Source organism: Bos mutus, chromosome 16 (genome assembly GCF_027580195.1).
Source record: "Bos mutus isolate GX-2022 chromosome 16, NWIPB_WYAK_1.1, whole genome shotgun sequence".
NCBI classification, from domain to species: Eukaryota; Metazoa; Chordata; class Mammalia; order Artiodactyla; family Bovidae; genus Bos; species Bos mutus.
Genome location: NC_091632.1, coordinates 53,888,695 through 53,913,609, shown reverse-complemented (window position 1 = coordinate 53,913,609; position 24,915 = coordinate 53,888,695). Strand labels below are relative to the sequence as shown.

Here is a 24,915-nt window from a genome sequence, read left to right as displayed (position 1 = left end):
TGGGAGGAACAAGAAGGGACACTCATCATTTACAGTCATCTGATTTTTTTTTCTTTCTCTTTCCACTAGTCCACTCAATTGCCGTGGACCCCCACCATCCCACACTGTGCTGCCGGTTACTCTCCCTGGGGCCATAAAGCCAGCACATCGTGATTTGAACCAGAGGTTCAAAGAGTATGCTATCGTACTCCTGGCAAATTTTGGAGTTATTTTACCTTGCAGATAGCATAGTTCAAGCAACCTTTAGCATCAATCATTTCAGCCAAAACAGCAGGAGGACATGAAAACATCATAAATAAGGTTTTTTATTTATTTAAATTAAAATCACTAAAATCGCCAAAAAGGCAATTAAAAGGATTAACCTGAAGTCACAGTTTTATAGGAAGTCTAATCATTACACTTAGTAAGCATATGAAGAAAGGATTAAATGGTTGCTATGCAGAAAGGCCGAACAACAAATAACATGGTTTAAAACTGTAAGTGAAAGTGGAAGTGAAGTCGCTCAGTCGCTCTTTGCGACCCCATGGACTGTAGCCCACCAGGCTTCTTCATCCATGGGATTTTCCAGGCAAGAGTACTGGAGGGGGTTGCCATTTCCTTCTCCAGGAGATCTTCCCGACCCCAGGATTGAACCCAGGTCTCCCACATTGTAGGCAGACGCTTCACTGTCTGAGCCAGCAGGGAAGGCCACACTGTAAGAATGTCTATGAATATCCTCTAACAAGGGCAGGGCAATTTAGTGACTCAGCTGCACCCAGTGACCACAGATGCCATTCACCAGTCATTTCAAACCAGTCCTCTTTGTTATAGTTTGGCCCAGTGTTGCCATCAAATGAAACCAAAAGTTGGATAGAAAATCTGTGAGTTTTAGTTGGGTTCAGATAACAACTGAAGGCCATCTTGGATACTGGTTTCACCAAGATGAAAAGCAAATTTAGGAAGAATATTGGAAAGGCTGTCATCTATTTAAGACAGAACTTTGTTCTGATATTAACCCAAAATACAGAAACATCCAAATTCTCACCTTATTCCTAAAGAGTATTAATCCAAGTAGATAAATTACCAAGGCCTGAGAGTTACCTACCTTACGAACTTAAGTCACTTGCTACTACAAACCATGCCTTCTAAGGCGGAATTCAGTTACTAATACAGAAATTATTCAAGTGGGGGTTTTTATGACGATGATGATAATATTACCAAACAATGGAACATGCTTGTGTTTTTTTGAAATCATGTTTACATCCTAAGGAAAGAAAGAATGCCTAAAATGTCTAAAAAGACAAATTCTGAATCTTTCTTATAACCTAATTGCTACTGCTGCTGCTGCTGCTAAGTCACTTCAGTCGTGTCCAACTCTGTGCGACCCCACAGATGGCAGCCTACCAGGCTCCGCCGTCCCTGGGATTCTCCAGGCAAGAACACTGGAGTGGGTTGCCATTTCCTTCTCCAATGCGTGAAAGTGAAAAGTGAAAGTGAAGTCGCTCAGTAAGTGTCCGACTCTTGGCGACCCGGTGGACTACAGCCTACCAGGCTCCTCCATCCATGGGATTTTCCAGGCAAGAGAACTGGAGTGGGGTGCCATTGCCTTCTCCGATAACCTAATTGGTAAATACTAAATCCACTGCCAATGAACTTTGGTGGATATGCGAGTCCTTATGAGAACACTGACAACAAATATTTATCAAGAACCACTGTTTGCCAGGCACTGATCTAAGTGCTTCACAGATATCAAGTTAATCTCCGAACCACCTCATGAGAGGTAAGAACTGTGTATCCCAGCTTAGAGCTGAGGACACCAGCACACGAGGAAAACAGGCAGGCAGCCCCAGCCAGTGACTGGAGGCACTGGATCTGCACGCCAGCAGAGCAAGTCAAGGTTCAGGAACCACGCTCGGTCGCTTGCAACGAGGCCTTGTTCACAGTGAAATTCAGAAGGTGGTCACTGCTTCCTCAAGCAAGGAAAGAAACAAGTAGTATTTGATTAAGGATGGGAGGAAAACAGCTTAATTGTTAAAAGCACAGCTTGGGGGCCAGACTGCCTGGGTCCAAATGCTCAACTGTTTCATTAGCTTTAAGATCCCGGGCAAGTCCCTGACTTCTCTGTGTGTGTTTTCCTGTCTGTAAAATACTATCTCATGGGTTTATTGTTGTTCCGTCACTCAGTCATGTCCGACTCTTTGCGACCTGCAGCACACCAGGCTTTCCTGTCCTTTACCATCTCCCGGAGCTTGCTCAAACTCATGTCCATTGAGTCAGTGATGCCATCATCATCTCATCCTCTGTCATCCCCTTCTCTTCCTGCCTTCAATCTTTCCCAGAATCAGGGTCTTTCCTAATGAGTCAGCTCTTTGCATCAGGTGGCCAAAGTACTGGAGCTTCAGCTTCATCATCAGTTTTTTCAATGATGTTCAGGATTGATTTTCTTTAGGATTAACTGGTTTGATCTCCTTGCAGTCCAAGGGACTCTCAAGAGTCTTCTCCAAACCACAGTTCATAGGTTTGTTATGAGTATTAAAATTGTTCTTATTTGAATAGCACTTAGAACGTTGCCTGGCACATAGGCAGCAATATGTGTTAGTTCAAAAAAGTTCTTTTGAGATCTTTCCTGCTAATAAATACTACTTGACACCATATACATACCTAGACACATGTGGACGTCTATCCTGTAGGAGCTTGATTCAATGTGACTTATTATGTTCATCATATAACATCCTGGGCATTTAGAATGCATTCTCAAACTGATCAATATTCTGTGGATATTGTGAAAAGCTGCATTGTCTCTGGATGCACTGCGGTCTGATTTCTCTATTTCAGTGAGTACCATTACCCTAATACCCACTACCCAGGCCAAAGCCTTGTTATGTTGACTCAGCTCCCATCTTTGTGCCCTGCACTCGGTTGCTCATCATACATAACCTGTGGATCTTGCTGCAGACAGTACTACTGTATCAAACCCTTCTCTCGATTCCCATTGCCACTGCTAGATATAGCCCTTATTGGGACACCCTCAAAATGTCTATGGGGTCACACAGAGTCGGACACGACTGAAGTGACTTAGCAGTAGCAGTAGCAGCAAAATGCTGAACCAGGCTCCTAACTGGTCTCCCCAGTCTAACCTCTTTCTTGCTCTTCTCACAAGCCTACCAGCACCAGGTCAACCTTCCCACAATCCCTCTTTCACTGCGCAGCTCACCTGCTCAGAACCCTACAGTGCTTCTCCATTGCCCATAAGACAAAGTCTCCTGAGCCTCAGCCTCCACAATCCAGTCCTGCCTAATCTATCTAAATTCATTTCCTACTGTTTGCCGACAAGACCCTCTGAGTTTTCTCAGTCTCCCAAAATATCATGCTCATTCCTACCTCCCAGTCTTTGTTCGTGCTTTTTATCAATCGATGTCTTCCTCTCATCAGCTCCCTCGTCCATGCTACCTCACTCACTCACTAATTTAACGAGCACTTGCTGAGACGTATGATGTAAGGGAGTGCTATAATGCATAATATTTTAGCCCTTCTGATAACTCACCCATATTATTCTATCATCTTTAGAAACCTATTTTCTCTTAAAGTCTTCTCAGACCAAGCTTTCCAGGCTGGTCCAGACCACACTGATCTTCTGCTACTCACTTTTTTCTACTATCTTACATTTTGAATTGTTTTATTCCTTCCTGTAAGACTGTAATCTCCTTGAGAAAGGGAGCAGATTTTAGTATTATTACCTCTCACTGCTATTGTATCCCTTACCTACACACAGTAGGCACATCTTACTAATGATTTGGCCATTTTGACTAAATTCATATTGCCTGATATAACCTAGTATTTATTTCTCTTAGCTTAATCCCTAAGCTGATGCTTTGAAACATCACATTTCCATCAAAGTTCATCCCTGAGATAACTTTAAGAGGGTCATGTGTTCTTGGGCAGCAGCTTTAACAATCGTGGCACACTCACTCTCACCCTCTGCATTCTCACCTAATGGTGGAGCAAGTCAAAATGGTCAAACCAGCGGCACATGGAGACGCAGTCTTAGTCTTCTGTACTCAAAATTTCATGCACTTCTGATTGTCTCAACTGATTAGCAGCTCTGAATTACTCAGGACTCATCTGTGAACTAGTGAACTGAACAGAGAAAGAGTTCTAACTTTATATGGGAAGAGGGCAGGTGAGACCATGAAACCATATATATGAAACCATGAGAATGGTTTCAAGAGCATGTCCATTAGGCTACTGACATTCAGGGAAAACAAGTTTACACATCAGACTAAGTAGAGAGAATCCCTAAAGAAAATATGTTGGCCTACAGAGGTGTGCAGGTGTTATGTATAAGTGTGTGTGTGTGTGTGTACAGTTTAAGTGCAAAGCAAATATATCACTGTCATTAGCATAAAAATGAAAAATTTAATGGAATTCATATATACATTTGAGGCTGTATTGCCCCTAACTTTACCAACTGAAAAGTTCTTTAAAAAAGGAATATGGGGGCTTCCCTGGTGGTCCACTGGTTAAGAATCTGCCTTATAATACAAGGGACCCCAGTTTGATCCCTGGTCCAGGAAGATTCCACGTGCTGCACAGCATGCTGTAAGCGCCGGTGCCACAACCACTGAGCCCACACACCGCAACTCCTTAGAGCCCATGCTCTGCAACGCGAGAAGCCACCCCAGTGAGAAGCCTGTGCACCGCAACTAGAGACGCAGACCCTACTCACCCACTGCGACTACAGAAAGCCTGCACACAGCAGTGAAGACCCACCACAGCCAAAAAAGAAATACGAACAAATCTTTTTTTTTTTTAAAGGAATTTTTATAGAATCCAGTTGAAATCTTCAATCTAGTAACAAGAGTGATTGATAGCTCATGTTTTCCTGGTGCCATACCTGTTATTCCAGAAATATTCTAAGTGAATGAAATGACTTCAGTTTATAGAAGTGTCATTATACTTTACAAAATCCTATAAGGCAATAATCTATCCCCTCTTAACTTACCCTTTGTCCTCTTATCCACCACAAAACTCCAAAACCAAAGTGATAAGAATACTAAGTAAATTCTTTTAACTGGAATGATTAAAGTATCCTCTAGAACTTTTGCATAATTGTTTTAAAATTATTAATCACTTAAATAAGTCATTGTTAACAAGTAATAAGACTTCCCTAGTGGCTCACACAGTAAGAATCTGCCTGCAGTGTAGGAGACCTGGGTTTGATCCTTGGGTGGGGAAGATCCCCTGGAGAAGGGAATGCCAACCCACTCCAGTATTCTAGCCTGGAGAATTCCACGGACAGAGAAGTCTGGTGAGCTACAGTCCATGGGGTCGCAAACACTGAGACACAACTGAGCAACTTTCATTTATAAGTAACGAATCACTCTCACCTTCTTCAGTCATATACTTTATCAGTTCATCCTTAGAAAGAAATCCTTGTTTAGCTGGATCTAATACCTAGGGGGAAGGAAAAGATAGATACTCTATTTTTTGATGAAAATTCCACATGATGATTTTTTTTCACATAAATATAAATATATGTAAAATTTGTGGCTTACATACCTCAAAAGCTCGAAGAAGGATATCTTCCGGAATTGGTCTATATCTAATTATGCAATAAAAGGAGTAAACACCACAGTATTTAGCTCAATCTCCAAATAACAAATGATCACATTTAAAAAAATAAATAAAGCTGCTAGCATACTAGGATAATAATTCATCCCTCACTGAAATATTTTTGGATTTCTAGATAATAAAGTTGAAAGTACTCCATACCCACAAGGAATACTTACTTAAATGTTATCTGTTAGCTTTTTTCATCATTATAGGAACAAAATTCCTACAGTAAACAAACTACGGTAAGCTAATGCTACACTTGCTCTAGAAAAATAATTAGGCTTAATTCTTATTTATCATTGATAATTCAAACAGAAGCTAATAAGAATGTTGTTGATTTATGCTTTTTGCAGCTTATTTGCCCTTTAATTACACTTTGCTTATTAGATTAATACCGAAGTGGTGGATATTTCTGAGAACATACCAACTGGCAGTTCAGAAGTGTAGAGAAAAACTAGGAGGAAGCTATTCTGTGATAAACATTGGCTGAGTATAACATACAAAGTGAAAAGGCCAAGTGTTTTGAAATTAATGCAGTTCTAATCATTACCTCAACAATTCTATTTACTTTCTTACCTTCTTTCCAGTAGCACTTCAGTCATCACTGGTAGAAATTTTTCAAATCGAATGTATCCAGTGGGTTCTTCTTCCTCTACCTGGACAGTCAGTAAAAAACAGCCTCTTATTCATTCAGCAAATGTAAGTGAGCAGCTACTTTTTCCAAGCACTGTGCCAAGTACTGGGGATTTGATAATGGGGAACATTTCATGCAAAGATGGGCTCGATAAAGGACAGAAATAGTAGGGACCTAACAAAAGCAGAAGATATTAAGAAGAGGTGGCAAGAATACACAGAAGAACTGTACAAAAAAGATCTTTACGACCCAGATAATCACGATGGTGTGATCACTCACCTAGAGCCAGACATCCTGGAATGTGAAGTCAAGTGGGCCTTAGAAAGCATCACTACGAACAAAGCTAGTGGAGGTGATGGAATTCCAGTGGAGCTATTTCAAATTCTGAAAGATGATGCTGTGAAAGTGCTGCACTCAATATGCCAGCACATTTGGAAAACTCAGCAGTGGCCAGAGGACTGGAAAAGGTCAGTTTTCATTCCAATCCCAAAGAAAGGCAATGCCAAAGAATGCTCAAACTACCACACAATTGCACTCATCTCACACGCTAGTAAAGTAATGCTCAAAATTCTCCAAGCCAAGCTTCAGCGATACGTGAACCATGAACTTTCAGATGTTCAAGCTGATCTTAGGAAAAGCAGAGGAACCAGAGATCAAATTGCCAACATCTGCTGGATCATGGAAAAAGCAAGAGAGGTCCAGAAAAACATCTATTTCTGCTTTATTGACTATGCCAAAGCCTTTGACTGTGTGGATCACAATAAACTGTGGAAAATCCTGAAAGAGATGGGAATACCAGACCACCTGACCTGCCTCTTGAGAAACCTATATGCAGGTCAGGAAGCAACAGTTAGAACTGGACATGGAACAACAAACAGACTGGTTCCAAATAGGGGAAGGAGTACATCAAGGCTGTATATTGTCACCCTGCTTATTTAACTTATATGCAGAGTACATCATGAGAAACGCTGGGCTGGAAGAAGCACAAGCCGGAATCAAGATTGCCGGGAGAAATATCAATCACCTCAGATATGCAGATGACACCACCCTTACGGCAGAAAGTGAAGAGGAACTCAAAAGCCTCTTGACGGAAGTGAAAGAGGAGAGTGAAAAAGTTGGCTTAAAGCTCAACATTCAGAAAACTAAGATCATGGCATCTGGTCCCATCACTTCATGGGAAATAGATGGGGAAACAGTGTCAGACTTTATGTTTTTGGGCTCCAAAATCAGTGCAGATGGTGATTGCAGCCATGAAATTAAAAGACACTTACTCCTTGGAAGGAAAGTTATGACCAACCTAGATAGCATATTCAAAAGCAGAGACATTACTTTGTCAACAAAGGTACATCTAGTCAAGGCTATGGTTTTTCCTGTGGTCGTGTATGCATGTGAGAGTTGGACTGTGAAAAAAGCTGAGTGCCGAAGAATTGATGCTTTTGAATTGGGTGTTGGAGAAGACTGTTGAGAGTCCCTTGGACTGCAAGGAGATCCAACCAGTCCATTCTGAAGGAGATCAGCCCTGGGATTTCTTTGGAAGGAATGATGCTAAAGCTGAAACTCCAGTACTTTGGCCACCTCATGCGAAGAGTTGACTCACTGGAAAAGACCCTGATGCTGGGAGGGATTGGAGGCAGGAGGAGAAGGGGATGAGATGGCTGGATGGCATCACTGACTTGATGGACATGAGTTTGAGTGAACCCCGGGAGTTGGTGATGGACAGGGAGGCCTGATGTGCTACAGTCCATGGGGTCGCAAAGAGTCAAACACGACTAAGTGACTGAACTGACTGACTGACTGACTGATACTTGGACATGGTCCCCACTCACAGCGTTTATATTCTGGTAGTGGAGACATAAATCCATCAACAAAACAACAAAGCTGAGTGTCTAATTATAAGTTTATGTAAGAAACAATGAAGTAAAGGAGCAAGGGTCTACTAGAGCATAGAAAAAAGAAAACTTTTCTTGGCCAAATTATCAGGAAATGCATTCATAAAGAAATCACACTTGAGTTGATTATTATAAAGGATGAGCAAAAGGTAATCAAAAACAGCAGGGAAAGACACTCCCAGGTAGATGAAATTACAGGTACTAAGACCTTGTGGGATGCACCAGAGGCCAGGAGGCTGAAACATATGGAGCAAGGAGGAGAATGTTTTCAGATGAGGCTGGAGAGAGAAATGGAGACTAGACCATGCAAGGTATTACCATCCATGAACATGACTTTGTTTGTTATCCCAAGACACTGTTACCCTAAATCACTGAAGGTCTCATAGATGTGTGTCTAAAAGATCACACTGGTTGTGGGTAAGGCAGCTTCTGCAGTAGTCTGAGCAGATATGATAAAGGCTTGGATTAGAGAGTGGTGGCCATGGAGACAAAAGGGGGTGTTTTCAAGAAACACTTAAGATAGAAAACCAAGAAAACCTGGTACTGTATCTATTACAGGCAAGGATGAGGAAAAAAGAAGAGGGTCAAGGACAACTCCCAGGATTCTGACTTGCACAAATGAGATGGACTAATGCTTCCCCTGACATAAGGAACACTGGCTAAGAGACCAGATCAGGGGACCAATCAATCTCAAGGACTGTACTATTCATTAAATAACTAGATGCTCTGTGGAACACTGTTACACCACCGCTAATCAGGAGAAGACAACACCTAACAATTTTGGTACCCAGAACTATTAGATGAGAATGAGGAAGACTCATGCTCACAAGGTTCGGCTTTGATGGTGTGGCTGAACAGTACCTTATTGATTTTAAATTTCATGTCAGGCTATTTATGAGAAGTTGTAAATTTTCCACTCCCTTTCAAAAATCCTATTAGAAGGCTCACACATCCCAATTCAACAGAGGCGATTTTAAAAGATTTATTCTTTGAGCAAAAGATAAGAAATCTATAGGTGCTGCTAAGTGGAACGCACTGTCATCAAATGACAACTATTTTTTAATGTTTATACTAGATTCTCACCTAGTATGAGGCAAGTCCTTGAACTCCACTATCAGTAAAAAATGTCATCCATCTAATGACAGAATGATGTGTTTCAGAATTTCTGAGGCCATCGATACATGAGCAATTGTTTTCAGCTGCCTGTAGATCCAAGGCAAGCAATTTGCAAGTCAATGTTCACATGGCTCTGGTTCAGATGTGCTTAAGTAGCACTCTAACTCCCAGGCCCACAAACTGCTTAAAACTAAAATGCCAATCTCATGAGACTGCCTCCAGAAGGATAATTTTTAGATTAAAATGTTGTGTTTCTATTCTGATTAATCCAGAAAACTGTTCCAGAAGCTGGAGCTATAGTTTGTTTCCCTTTCCCTGCACCCTCAACAAACTGCAGAGCCAACAGTCTTGACCATGGAAGATCAAAAATCCTATGTTATGAGCATCCTCATCAGTCCACAAACGGTTCATAGTTTTTCCAAAGGGAGTTCAACTCTACAGCACGCTCTCCATCATGTGAGAAGTCACAGACACATCCTATGTCCCTCATGACCCCTACCCCACCATGGTCATGCTCCTGGACAACTTCCACAAGCCCCTGGTGCTCTGAACACAGCCGAAACGCTATTCTGTGTACAGCCAAATGGCCTGATGTATATGTATATGATGTATAGAGCTAAGACTTCACAAAAATAATGTTAAAGCAAAACTCCAATGAATCAGGATGGCAGATGAGGTATATATTTTCCTTGGTTTTTTTTAAAGAGAGATAATGAACAAATAAAGGCCTTGGGGTTAAAAAAAGTAAGAAGAAAAATACGTTAGTCCATCTTCAACTTGGACAGATCGTGAAAATCTTTCTATGACTCAACACTGTCCTCTAGAGGTCACATCTAATCTGCTCTTTTTGTATTAAGAGATACATAAGCAATGGCATAAAAATAGTACAATTATATAATATTTCTAAATACAGCATTAATGAACTATATAACATATACTAGACACTACCTTACATTATTAAAAGTTTTTATTATTTAAATAAACGTATCTTAGAGTAGATTTAGATTTACGGATAGCAGAGAGTTCTAATATACCTCCCAGTTTCCTCTGTTGTTTACCCTTGCAATATTATGGTACAACTATACTTGGTTCATTGTAACATCCATTGAACCAATACTGACGTATTATTATTTACTAAACTCCATGTTTTATTTTGATTCCATTGGTTTTTTTTTAATTTTATTTTATTTTTAAACTTTACAATATTGTATTAGTTTTGTCAAATATCGAAATGAATCCGCCACAGGTATACCTGTGTTCCCCATCCTGAACCCTCCTCCCTCCTCCCTCCCCATACCCTCCCTCTGGGTCGTCCCAGTGCACCAGCCCCAAGCATCCAGTATCGTGCATCGAACCTGGACTGGCAACTCGTATCATACATGATATTATACATGTTTCAATGCCATTCTCCCAAATCTCCCCACCCTCTCCCTCTCCCACAGAGTCCATAAGACTGATCTATACATCAGTGTCTCTTTTGCTGTCTCGTACACAGGGTTATTGTTACCATCTTTCTAAATTCCATATATATGTGTTAGTATACTGTATTGGTGTTTTTCTTTCTGGCTTACTTCACTCTGTATAATAGGTTCCAGTTTCATCATCTCATTAAAACTGATTCAAATGTATTCTTTTTAATGGCTGAGTAATACTCCATTGTGTATATGTACCACAGCTTTCTTATCCATTCATCTGCTGATGGGCATCTAGGTTGCTTCCATGTCCTGGCTATTATAAACAGTGCTGCGATGAACATTGGGGTACACGTGTCTCTTTCCCTTCTGGTTTCCTCAGTGTGTATGCCCAGCAGTGGGATTGCTGGATCATAGGGCAGTTCTATTTCCAGTTTTTTAAGGAATCTCTACACTGTTCTCCATAGTGGCTGTACTAGTTTGCATTCCCACCAACCCATCAGTTTTTTAAAAGGCATTTTACAAATATGGTACATTTCTCTATCGTAGAAGAGAAGTAAGAAAAGCAGGATAGAACAGCCTGCCTGACAATCTGGAAATGGGTAGATAGAGGGGAGGATAATAAGTGCTTCTATTACTTCTGGTGCAGGACAAACTAGTTGACTTTATGAGGCCATGAGTAAGACAGGACAAAAACACTACTTTCTATAAATGTTATACAATAATGGCTCAATGATTATTTAAATGCCTTTACAATTTAATATAAATATATCAAATATTGAACCACACTTTATCATATATTGTATATAAACATACATATAGTTACGGGTTGAGTTATATCTTCCCCAAGTTCATATGTTGGAGTCCTAATCTCTGGTATACCTCAGAATGTGACTTCTTTGGAGACAGGGTAATCAAGTTTATCCTCAGTGAGGTAATCAAGTTAAAAGGAGGTCATTAGGGTGGGCCCTACTCCAATATAACTGATGTTCTAATAAAAAGAAATCTGGACACAGAGACATGCACACAGGGAGAATGTCATGTGAACATGAAGACAAGCCTCTACAAGCCAAGAAGAAAGGCCTAAAACAGATTCTTCTCTCCTAGCCAACAGAAGGAACCAACTAGGCTAACACCCTAATTCTGCACTTCCAGTTTCCAGAACTGAGATGATAAATCTCTGTTGTTTAAGACACTGCCTGTGGTACTTTGTTACAGCAGTTCTACCAAACTTTATACGCTTGCACACAAATGTTCTGAGAGAGATGACATAAAGGCGCTTTGTAAACCTTGAGTTATTATGATTATTATTATTTTAATCAGTAGTGTACACACTTCTGGTTCTATATTCTGCAATGACACCTCCTCCTAACAGAATCGATCTCTGGTGCTAAACTTTTAGACACAGCCTCCTTGACCCACCATAGGGAACTGTTTTTTACAGAAGTCTGATCCTGCCTGCTCTCTGTAAAATGCCACGTGGAATGTGGCACATATGTATTAAACTGCTAGGCATATCTAACCCCTTGTCCCTCGCCCCTGAACCCTGGCCTAGAGGAGAGGGTTTGTAGATCAGCAGCCATGATGTCTCCACTCTGCTGATCCCCTACTTGCTTCCTGGGCTGAAAGAAGAGGAGAGTAACAGATAGCCATCTGTCACATTTTCCTCCTCTTCAAAAGACAAAAACAAAACAAATATATCTTGTTATTGTGTATGTGAATGAGGCAAAGTAAGTTCTAATTTGGTCTGTTTCATCTAAGAGAAAGGCTAATGTGCTAGAAAGGAGGTAATAATTAGAAAGTAAGCTCGGGAGCATTTATGAGTGCAGAGGAAATAAAACCTCTTTGTAGGAAGACCTCCAGCTTAGCCTTCAAGTACCATTTATAGGAGGAGCTCATCTTAATAGCCAGCAGGTGTCTACCTGGAAGAAGACTGAGGCCCTAACACACCTGGCTTCTCTTCCTCCAAAGAACTATGGTGGCAGAGGCAATCTGAAGAAAATACCCTGCTTCCCTGACACATGAAGGGGCCCGCCTCCACAGGCTAGCACAGGGCCTCCAGCCATTCCACAGCCTCTTTGCTTCCTCCAGCCCAATAAGGAGCCATCTCAATAAACATGTAAATACTGTGGGATAATTTTTAAATCAACATATATCTAAATTTCAAAGCATGAGGTAAATACTATTTCTCACTCTACCTTGGTAAAAGATAGTTTTTCCATCTGTTTTGCACCTGAGGCCATTCTGGCACAGAGAGGTAAACGCCCCTCGTGGTCCTCAAGGGCAGTCAGGTGCTGTGATGGGACCACAGCCCAGAGTTCTTTCTCCCATTCCCACAGTGAAGTCATCAGGCTATCTCTTTTCTCATTAAAGCATTATTTATTTTAATACTGAATTCTCTGAATAGGCACAATAAAACACACTGAAAATTCATTTCTCCCCAGTGACATACAATCTGTCAATAAACTGAACTATTTCACGCTTCACAAAAGCAAGATAATACCAGTAGTTTAGATGGTTTATAAAGCACCTACATTTCATCTAGTTCCAGGTCAACAAATAAGACATACATATGAATTTTTCAACTATTTGTAGTAAAAATATAAAAACAATGAGATATTTCAAGTTAGACTTGAATATCACATATGCAAATTTTGACATAAATTGCGTTTCAAAACCAAAACACTAATACAATTTAGAAAATACTTCTCTGCCTTGGATAGAATAAATGATAACAAAAATTCACTGGCATTTACCAATTAGTCCTACAAATGAAAAATCCTAAAGTTACCTGCTTTAGAAAAATTATTTACTCCAAACATCCCAGATGCTGTTGTGTAAATATTGGGATAAGTACTCTTTGGGGTTATAAGTCCCTTTCTTATTATAAGAGGTATCAAAAAAGACTAACTCATCTTTTGGGTGGACTATCAGAGAGTCTAAGAATCAACAGGTGGTTAGACCATGTAATCAAAAAGGTTCTTTCCAACTGTACGTTTCCATAATTTGAAGCAATGGGAGTCAGTTTCTGTCAAGCTATTAATCCCCCCAATTTACCCTCAGGTGCAGCAGGGGCAGGGAGAGTCAGGGCTCCACTTACACTAATTTGTTTCACACACTTCAGTCTCAGTTTCTCACCACCCCTTCCCGAGTGTCCTTCCCCACCCCGCGTAGACAGAGGCAGTAAGTATTGAAGCAACTGTCCCTCCAAGGTAATCTACTGTTTATATCAAAAGTAACTTTAAAATTGTGTTTCAATAAGATTCGAGGAAAAGCTCTATCCTGGGTTGAGATTTGGTTAGCATAATAAATATCCAATATCACATAAGCTTTATTAGGTCCAGAGACAGTTCTAAAATCACATTTATAACAATGTGTTAGTTTAAAATATTACTTATTCTTACATTTCATGAAGCAATTCAAACCCTCAGCATATCTTCAACAACAGACTTTCTAAGAGTTTGACTACTTTAGATACCTCAACTAAGTGAAGTCATGAAGTATTGGTCTATTTTGTGACTAGAATTTTCACATAATATCTTCAAGTTTCATCCATGTTACAGTATATGACAGGATTTCCTTCTTAAAATGTTAGTTTTCCTTACATTAGATAACAGTATGAAACAATCACTTTGATGTAATATTGAGTAAAAAGGTAAAATATCCTGGTTGTGTTTGAGTGATGGAAACAAGAGCAATCACTCCTCTATTTTTTGAGAATCCAATTTTAATCAGCATGCATTTCTTAAAGAATGAAATTTTTATAATAACATTGGAAATGATTGTGATATAACTAGCAAAAAAAAAAGCAAGGCTGAAATTGTACATACTAAATTGTACTATAAGATTGCTGCTAAGCTGCTGCTGCTAAGTCGCTTCAGTCGTGTCCGACTCTGTGCGACCCCATAGACGGCAGCCCACCAGGCTCCCCCGTCCCTGGGATTCTCCAGGCAAGAACACTGAAGTGGATTGCCATTTCCTTCTCCAATGCATGAAAATGAAAAGTAAAAGTGAAGTCGCTGAGTCTTGTCCGACTCTTAGAGACCCCATGGATTGCGGCCCACCAGGCTCCTCTGTCCATGGGATTTTCCAGGCAAGAGTGCTGGAGTTGGGTGCCATTGCCTTCTCCGACTATAAGATTACTATTATGCTAAAAACATGTCAAGGAAAATAATATGGGAGGAAGTGCACTAAATTACTAATACCGATTGTATTAAGGTGATGGATTGGGGATGTCACCAAGATGGCAGAGTAGGAAGACTCCATGCTCGCATCTTCCCACAGGCACATCAAAATCCCAACTACTTGTAAAGCAATTCTCTATGATAATAATTTGAAGACTATCAGGAAAGATTTTTCACAACGAAAGAGAAAGAAGTAACCATAACAAGGGGGCTTCCGAGGTGGTGCCGGTGATAAAGAATCTGCCATAACAAGACAGCTAGGAGGACTGGAGACACTGCATTGCCAGGACCCACACTCCCAGGTGTATGACACACGCCCAGGTGTATATACGACAAACCTAGACAGAGTATGAATCAAGGCAAATTGGAAGTGGTCAAACAGGAGATGGCAAGAGTGAACGTCTAATTTTAGGCAAACTAAAATGGACTGGAAGGGGTGAATTTAACTCAGATGACCATTATATCTACTACTGTGGGCAAGAATCCCTTAGAAGAAATGGAGTAGCCATCATAGACAACAAAAGAGTAAAAAGCAATACTTGGATGCAATCTCAAAGATGACAGAATGATCTCTATTCATTTCCAAGGCAAACCATTCAATAATATCACAGTAATCCAAGTCTGTGCCTCAACCAGTAATGCTGAAGAAGTTGAAGTTGAACAGTTCTATAAAGACCTACAAGATCTTCTAGAACTAACACCCAAAAAAGATGTCCTTTTCATTATAGGGGACTGGAATGCAAAAGTAGGAAGTCAAGAAATACCTGGAGTAACAGGCAAATTTGGCCTTGGAGTACAGAATGAAGCAGAGCAAAGACTAATAGAGTTTTGCCAAGGGAACACACTGGTCATAGCAAATACCCTCTTCCAACAACACAAGAGAAGACTCTACACATGGACATCACCAGATGGTCAATACCAAAAACAGATTGATTATATTCTTTGTAGCCATAGATGGAGAAGCTCTATACAGTCAGCAAAAATAAGACCGGGAGCTGACTGTGGCTCATATCATGAACTCCTTATTGCCAAATTCAAACTTAGATTGAACAAAGTAGGGAAAACCACTAGACCATTCAGGTATGACCTAAATCAAATCCCTTAGGATTATACAGTGGAAGTGAGAAATAGATTCAAGAGATTAGAGCTGATAGAGTACCTGAAGAACTATGGACGGAGGTTTATGACATTGTACAGGAGACAGAGATCAAGACCATCCCCAAGAAAACAGAAATGCAAAAAGGCAAAATGGCTGTCTGAGGAGGCCTTACAAATAGCTATGAAAAGAAAAGAAGTGAAAAGCAAAGGAGAAAAGGAAAGATATACCCATTTGAATGCAGAGTTCCAAAGAACAGCAAGGAGAGAAAAGAAAGCCTTCCTCAGTGATCAATGCAAAGAAATAGAGGAAAACAATAGAATGGGAAAGACTAGAGATCTCTTCAAGAGAATTAGAGACACCAAGGGAACATTTCATGCAAAGATGGGCTCGATAAAGGACAGAAATGGTATGGACCTAACAGAAGCAGAAGATATTAAGAAGAGGTGGCAAGAAGACATAGATGAACTATACAAAAAAGATCCTCATGACCCAGATAATCACGATGGTATGATCACTCACCTAGAGCCAGACATCCTGAAATTCAAAGTCAAGTGGGCCTTAGAAAGCATCACTACGAACAAAGCTAGTGGAGGTGATGGAATTCCAGTGGAGCTACTTCAAATCCTAAAAGATGATGCTGTGAAAGTGCTGCGCTCAATATGCCAGCAAATTTGGAAAACTCAGCAGTGGCCACAGGACTGGAAAAGGTCAGTTTTCATTCCAATCCCAAAGAAAGGCAATGCCAAAGAATGCTCAAACTACCGCAAAATGGCACTAATCTCACACGCTAGCAAAGTAGTGCTCAAAATTCTCCAAGCCAGGCTTTAACAGTACATGAACTGTGAACTTCCAGATTTTCAAGCTTTAGAAAAGGCAGAGAAAACAGATATCAAATTGCCAGTATCTGTTGGATCATGGAAAAAACAAGAGAGTTCCAGAAAAACATCTACTTCTGTTTTATTGACTATGTCAAAGCCTTTGACTGTGTGGATCACAACAAACTGTGGAAAATTCTGAAAGAAATGGGATTACCAGACCACCTGACCTGCCTCTTGAGAAACCTATATGCAGGTCAGGAAGCAACAGTTAGAATTGGATATGGAACAACAGACTGGTTCCAAATCAGGAATGGAGTATGTCAAGGCTGTATATTGTCACCCTGCTTATTTAACTTATATTCAGAGTATATCATGAGAAACCTTGGGCTGGATGAAGCACAAGCTGGAATCAAGATTGCTAGGAGAAATATCAATAACCCTTAATATGCAGATGATACCACCCTTATGGCAGAAAGCAAGGAGAACTAAAGAGCCTCTTGATGAAAGTGAAAGAGGAGAGTGAAAAAGTTGGCTTAAAACTCAACATTCAGAAAACTAAGATCATGGTATCTGGTCCCATCACTTCGTGGCAAATAGATGGGGAAACAGTGGAAACAGTGTCAGACTTTATTTTTGGGGGCTCTAAAATCACTGCAGATCGTGACTGCAGCCATGAAATTAAAAGACACTTGCTCCTTGGAAGAAAAGTTATGACCAACCTAGACAACATATTAAAAAGCAGAGATATTACTTTGCCAACAAAGGTCCATCTAGTCAAAGCTATGGTTTTTCCAGTGGTCATGTACGGATGTGAGAGTTGGAGTATAAAGAAAGCTGAGTGCCAAAGAATTGATGCTTTTGAACTGTGGTGTTGGAGAAGACTCTTGAGAGTCCCCTGGACTGCAAGAAGATCAAACCAGTCCATCCTAAAGGAAATCAGTACTGAATATTGAAATCAGTCCCTTCATTGAAAGGACTGATGTTGAAGCTGAAACTCCAATACTTTGGCCACCTGATCAGAAGAACTGACTCATTTGAAAAGACCCTGATGCTGGGAAAGATTGAAGGCAGGAGGAGAAGGGGACGACAGAGGATGAGATGGTTGGATGGCATCACCAGCTCAATGGACATGATTTTATGTAAACCCTGAGAGTTGGTGACAGACAGGGAGGCCTGACGTGCTGCAGTCTGTGGGGTCGCAAAGAGTCAGACATGACTAAGCGACTGAACTGAACTGAACTGAGACAGAGTATTAAAAAGCAGAGACATTACTTTGCCAACAAAGGCCCGTCTAGTCAAAGCTATGGTTTTTCCAATAGTCATATTTGTATGTGAGAGTTGGACCATTAAGAAGGCTGAGCACCGAAGAACTGATGCTTTTGAACTGTGGTGCTGGAGAAGACTCTTGAGAGTCCCTTGGACTGCAAGGAGAGCAAACCAGTCAATCCTTAAAGGAAATCAACCCTGAATATTCATTGGGAGGACTGATGCTGAAGCTGAAGCTCCAATTCTTTGGCCACCTGATCCGAAGAGCTGACTCATTAGAAAGGACTCTGATGCTGGGAAAAATTGAAGGCAGGAGGAGAAGGGGACAAGAGAGGATAAGATTGTTGAATGTCATCACCAACTAAATGGACATGAGTTTGGGTAAACTCCAAGAGATGTTGAAGGACTGGGAAGCCTGGCATGCTGCAGTCCACGGGGTCGCAAAGAGTTGGACATGACTGAGAGACTGAACAACACTCCCAGGTAAGTCGCCCACAAACAGAAGGATGGTCACAATTGCAGAGGTTCCCACCAAGGAGTAAGAGGTTCAAGCCCCATTTGGGCTTCCCAGTTCAGGGTCCTGCACCAGAAGATGAGCCCCCAGCAGGTCTGCCTTTGTGAACAGGAGAGCTGGAGGGCTATAGGAAACAGAGACTCCTCTCTTAAAAGGTGCGCATAAAATCTCACACTCTGAATGCTCAGAAGCAGTAGTCAGAAGGAGCCTAGGTCAGACCTACTTGCTAATCTTGGAGAGCCTCCCAGAGAGGCAGGAAGCAGCTGGACCTCCAAGGGATGAAGACACTGGTAGCAGCCTTTTCCGCGAGCTTCTTCTACCACAATGACACCATCACTGCCGAGCTCCATTTCAGAATCCTTCACTAGCAAACCTCTGCTGGGGGCGTGTTCACCGGCCAGTGGGCTGGCAGCAGCCCCTCCCTCACGTGTTCTCCCCAGGCCACACAGACAGCTGCGGATGGACTCAGCCCTGCCCTCCAGGGGTCCAGCAGCAGTTGCACCCCTCACAGGGCTGCTCAGCCAAACCACACAGGAAGCCTATCCCACCCTTCAGTGAGAGGCAGGGCCTTGCAACCAAGTGAACTGGGGGCCAGTCCCCTCACCAGCACGCCCACAGTAGTCAGCCCTGCCACAATAGAAGGGCACACGCAGCCCACACAGGGGGCATATAGCTCTGGTGATCAGAGGAGAGCATGCTGCTGAGCCCCCAGGACACCTACATAAGGCCACTACTCCAAGACTGGGAAACACAACTGACCTACTTAACACATAGACATAAAGAAAATTAGGCAAAATGAAAAGAATATAACAAGAGACAGAGAAGGACATTACATAGTGGTAAAGGGGTCAACCCGACAAGAAGATATAACAATTGTAAATATTTATGTACTGAACCCAGGAGCACCTAAATACATAAAGCAAATATTAACAGACATAAACAGAGAAATGAAGAGTAATACAATAATAATAGTAGGGAACATTAACACTCCACTTTCATCAATGGGCTTGCCAACATTTAACATTTTCAGACTCAAATCTTAGCCATTCTAGCAGATGTGTAGTGGCACCTCATTATCCCCACTGACTAGAGACATTCATCAGCTTTTTATGTGCTTATGGGCCACTGATACTTTTTTTTTTTTTTTTTTTCAAAAATGTCCGTACAAATCTTTGGCTATTTAAAAAATTAGGTTGAAACAGACATTCATATGGGCTTCCCTGGTAGCTCAGCTGATAAAGAATCCGCCTCCAATTCAGAAGACCCCGGTTCAATTCCTGGGTTGAGAAGAGCCCCTGGAGGAGGGCATAGCAAACCACTCCAATATTCTTTCCTGGAGAATCTCATCAACAGAGGAGCCTGGCGGGCTACAGTCCATGGGGTGGCAAAAAGTCGGACATGACTGAGCGACTAAACGCAGCACAGACATTCATATATTATCAAATGAATTGTACAATATCAAATAAATTATCTTTCAAATATTTTCCCCCAATCCATTTCTCGCATTTGTTTATTTTTACTTTTGGCGGTGCTGGGTCTTCACTGCTGCATGTGGGCTCTCTCTAGCTGCAGCGAACAAGAGCTACTCTTTGTTGTGGCGTGCAGGCTTCTCATTGTAGTGGTTTCTCTTGTTGCAGAGCATGGGCTCTAGGGCGCACGGGTTTCAATGGTTGAGGCTCAAGGGGTCTAGAGCTTGGGCTTAGGAGTTGCGGCACATGGGCTTAGTTGCTCCACAGCATGTGGGATCTTCTTCAGACGAGGGATTGAACTAGTGGCCCCTGTATTACAAGGCGGACTCTTAACCACTGGACAACCAGTGAAGCCCTGTATGTTTTTAGCTCTGCCCTTTGATGGGCAAAAGTTTTTAATGTTGATGAAATTAATCATTGTTGTTCCTTTATGGTTCATCGTTTCTTGTCTCTTTATCTAAGAAATCTTTGGCTCACCCAACATCACAAAGTTTTCCCTATGTTTTATAGATTTAGCTCTCATGTTCAGTTCTATGATCCATTTCAAGTTAATTTTTGTATATGGAGTAAAAGAATGTTGAAAAGAGTGTTGTTTCTTTCTATTCAGATAACCATTTGCTCAAATGCTATTTATTGAAATGATTATCCTTTTCTCATTGAATGATGTTGGCACCTATGTCAAAGATATGTGTGGTTCTCTTTCTCAATTCTCTAGTCAGTTCCACTGATCTATATGTGTACCAGTGTACAAAATATCACACTGTGCATGATACCACACAATATGTGTACAAATATAATACTCGAGATTACTGAAGCTTCATAGTAAATCTGCAATCAGTTCAGTTCAGTTCAGTCGCTCAGTCATGTCTGACTCTTTGCAACCCCATGAACTGCAGCACGCCAGGCCTCCCTGTCCATCACCAACTCCCAGAGCCTACCCAGACTCATGTCCATTGAGTCAGTGATGCCATCCAACCATCTCATCCTCTGTCATACCCTTCTCCTCCTGCCCTCAATCTTTCCCAGCATCAGGGTCTTTTCAAATGAGTCAGTTATTCGCATGAGGTGGCCAAAGTATTGGAGTTTCAGCTTCATCATCAGTCCTTCCAATGAACACCCAGGACTGATCTCCTTTTGGATGGACTGGTTGGATCTCTTTGCAGTCCAAGGGACTCTCAAGAGTCTTCTCCAACACCACAGTTCAAAAGCATCAATTCTTTGGCACTCAGCTTTCTTTATAGTCCAACTCTCACATCCATACGTGACCACTGGAAAAACCAGGGCCTTGACTAGACAGACCTTTGTTGGCAAAGTAATGTCTCTGCTTCTTAATATGCTGTCTAGGTTGGTCATGACTTTCCGTCCAAGGAGTAAGTGTCTTTTAATTTCATGGCTGCAATCACCATCTGCAGTGATTTTGGAGCCCCGAAAAATAAAGTCTGACACGCTTTCCACTGTTTCCCCATCTATTTCCCACGAAGTGATGGGACCAGATGCCATGATCTGTTTTCTGGATGTTGAGCTTTAAGCCAACTTTTTCACTCTCCTCTTTCACTTTCATCAAGAGGCTCTTTAGTTCTTCTTCACTTTCTGCCATAAGGGTGGTGTCATCTGCATATGAGGTGGTATAAATCCATCTTTGTCCTTTTTGTCAAAATTATTTTGGTTGTTCAAGGTCTTTCACGTTTCCATTCAAACTTTAGAATCAGTTTGTATATTCCTTCAGAAAATTTTGCTATGATTGGTTGAAAGTGTGTTGAATCTAGAGATCAATCTGAGAAGAATATCTTAAAAATATTGAGCTTTCTAATTCACAAATATGTATATCTGTTCATTTATTTAAATCTTAATTTCCCTCTACAATGTTTGCTGTTTTCAGTATATGAGTCTCGTCTATCTTTTGTTAACTTTATTATTTCACTTTTAGGCTATTATAAATGGAACTGATTGCTTAATTTTTCTAATTGTTAACTTATAGTTTATAGAAATATAATGAATTTTGTATGTTGACTTTGTAGCCTGTAGCTTGGCTAACTTCATATATTAGTTCTAATGGCTTTTTGGTAAATTTCTTAGGATCTTCTACATGCACAATCATGTAGTTTTACTTTTTATTATCCAAACTGTGTATTTGCTGTTATTGTTTATTGCCTTGTTGCACTAGCTAAGATTTCAAGCAGAGTGATGACTAGGAGTGATGAACATAGACATTCCTGATTTTAGGCAGAAAGCACTGAGTTTTCACCAATGAGCAAGACGTTAGCCTTAGGGCTTTTTGTAGATGTCCTTAGCCAGGTAAAGGAGTTTCCTTTTCTTCTCATATTGCTGGGTATTATTATCTTCAATGAGTGTAGAATTTTTTCAATGTTTTCTCTGTATTTATTCAAATGATCATATCATTTCTCTACTTTGTTCTATTAATGTAGTAAATTACATTGATTAATATTAAGCTAACCTTAAATTTCTGGTATAAATGGCACTTGCTCGTGATGTACTATCCTTTTTAACATATTATTGAAATTAATTTGATAAAATTTTATTAAGGATTTTTTTGCATCTGTGTTAATACGGTCCATAGTTTTATTTCTTGTAATATGATTGCTTGGTTTTGGTATCAGAGTGATACTAGCCTCAAAAACTGAGCTAGAAAAGTGTTCTTTCCTGTAATATTTTCAGAAATATTTTTGTATAGAATTGGTATCCTTCTTCCATAAATGTTAGAGCAAATTCACCAGTGAATTCATCTGAATCTCTAGTTTTGTGAGAAAATTTTTAATTATAAATTTAATTTTGGTAATCGATATGGTACTATTCAAATTCTCCGGTTTTTGTTGAGTCAGTTTTGGTCATCTGTGTCTCTCAGGGGATTTATCCATTTATCTAAGTTGTCAGACTCATTGGCATACAGTTTTTGATAATGATTTGTTATTATTTGAGGATAATGAAAACCCATTCTTCATCTTAAAAATTTTTTATACAGAAGCTACTCTTTAATTTCTGTTTCAAGAAGTGACTATAGCTCTAGTACTATTAAGAACTGGTAGAAGGGAAATTTCATAATTAAATAAAAGATAATTTAAAACATTTTTTATTGAAGTAGAGTTGATTTACAATGTTATGTTAGTTTCAGGTATACAGCAAAGTGATTCAGCTTTATATTTATATATACATACATATGTTTATATATATTCTTCTTCAGATTCTTCTCCATTATAGGCTATTACAAGATATTGAATACAGTTCCCTTTAATCTTGATATTGATAATTTGTATCTCAATGTACTTAGCTATAAATTTATCAACTGTATTCGAACAGATTCATATTTTCTTTCAGTGATTTTTCTCTGTCCATTTTCTATTTCACTGATTTCTGCTCTTTATAATTTTCTTCCCTCTATTTATATTGTGTGTATGTTGGTCTTGTTTTTCTAGTTTCTTATAAGAATTTAGATAATTATTTGTAGATTTTTTTGTCTTTTCTAATATAAACACTTAAAGTGGTAAATTGTCCTCTAAGTGACGTTTTACCTGCATCCCACAAAGTTTGACATGTTGTATCTTCACTATCACTCAGGACAAAATGTTTTCTAATTTTCTTTGTGATTTCTTCTTTGATTCATGAATTATTTAGAAGTATGTTGCTTATGGGGAAAATACATAGCCAATGGGAATTTGCTCTATGGCTCAGGAAACTCAAACAGGGGCTCCATATCAACCTAGAGGGGTGAGATGGGGAGGGAGATGGCAGGGGGTTTCAAAAGGGAGGGTATATATGTATCCCTATCACTGATTCATGTTGAGGTTTGACAGAAAGCAACAAAATTCTGTAAAGGAATTATCTCTCAAAAAATAAATAAATAAAATTTTTTTTTTAAATAAGTATAATTCCAAGTACTTGAGGATTTTCTAATGATCTTATTCTCAATTGCTCTCTATTTAATTCATTTTTTGGGGTATTAAAAATCTACTAAGATTTGTTTTGTGGCCTAGTACTCCTTAATGAACACTCCATGTACACAGGGAAAGAACATGTATATTGCAGTTGTTCAGGGTTCAGTTCAGTTCAGTTGCTCAGTCGTGTCCGACTGTGCGACCCCATAAATCGCAGCACGCCAGGCCTCCCTGTCCATCACCAACTCCCTGAGTTCACCCAGACTCACGTCCATCGAGTCAGTGATGCCATTCAGCCATCTCATCCTCTGTCGTCCCCTTCTCCTCCTGCCCCCAATCCCCCCCAGCATCAGAGTCCTTTCCAATGAGTCAACGCTTCACATGAGGTGGCCAAAGTACTGGAGTTTCAGCTTTAGCATCAGTCCTTCCAAAGAAATCCCAGGGCTGATCTCCTTTAGGATGGACTGGTTGGATCTCCTTGCAGTCCAAGGGACTCTCAAGGGTCTTCTCAAACACCACAGTTCAAAAGCATCAATTCTTCGGCGCTCAGCCTTCTTCACAGTCCAACTCTCACATCCATACGTGACCACTGGAAAAACCATAGCCTTGACTAGACGAACCTTTGTTGGAAAAGTAATGTCTCTGCTTTTGAATATGCTATCTAGGTTGGTCATAACTTTCCTTCCAAGGACTAAGCGTCTTTTAATTTCATGGCTGCAGTCACCATCTGCAGTGATTCTGGAGCCCAAAAAAATAAAGTCTGACACTGTTTCCACTGTTTCCCCATCTATATCCCATGAAGTGATGGGACCAGATGCCATGATCTTTGTTTTCTGAATGTTGAGCTTTAAGCCAACTTTTTCACTCTCCACTTTCACTTTCATCAAGAGGCTTTTGAGTTCCTCTTCACTTTCCGCCATAAGGGTGGTGTCATCTGCATATCTGAGGTTATTGATACTTCTCCCGGCAACCTTGATTCCAGCTTGTGCTTCTTCCAGTCCAGCATTTCTCATGATGTACTCTGCATATAAG

At 40.4% G+C, this 24,915-nt stretch overlaps 1 protein-coding gene across 3 annotated transcripts in view; it reads right to left on the bottom strand.

Moving 5' to 3' along the window:
- Positions 1-24,915, bottom strand: part of EFCAB2 (EF-hand calcium binding domain 2) — a 114,467-nt gene that overhangs the window by 6,896 nt on the left and 82,656 nt on the right. For 2 of the 3 annotated variants that reach the window (XM_005910635.2, XM_070385370.1), the window contains exons 4-6: positions 6,169-6,248; positions 5,539-5,581; positions 5,367-5,433 (exon numbers count right to left, since the gene is read on the bottom strand). In XM_005910635.2, coding sequence (XP_005910697.1) covers positions 5,367-5,433; positions 5,539-5,581; positions 6,169-6,248 — 190 coding nt within the window. Of the gene's footprint in view, positions 1-16; positions 4,117-5,366; positions 5,434-5,538; positions 5,582-6,168; positions 6,249-24,915 lie in introns of those variants that run through there. The other variant, XM_070385371.1, reaches the window with a different exon arrangement.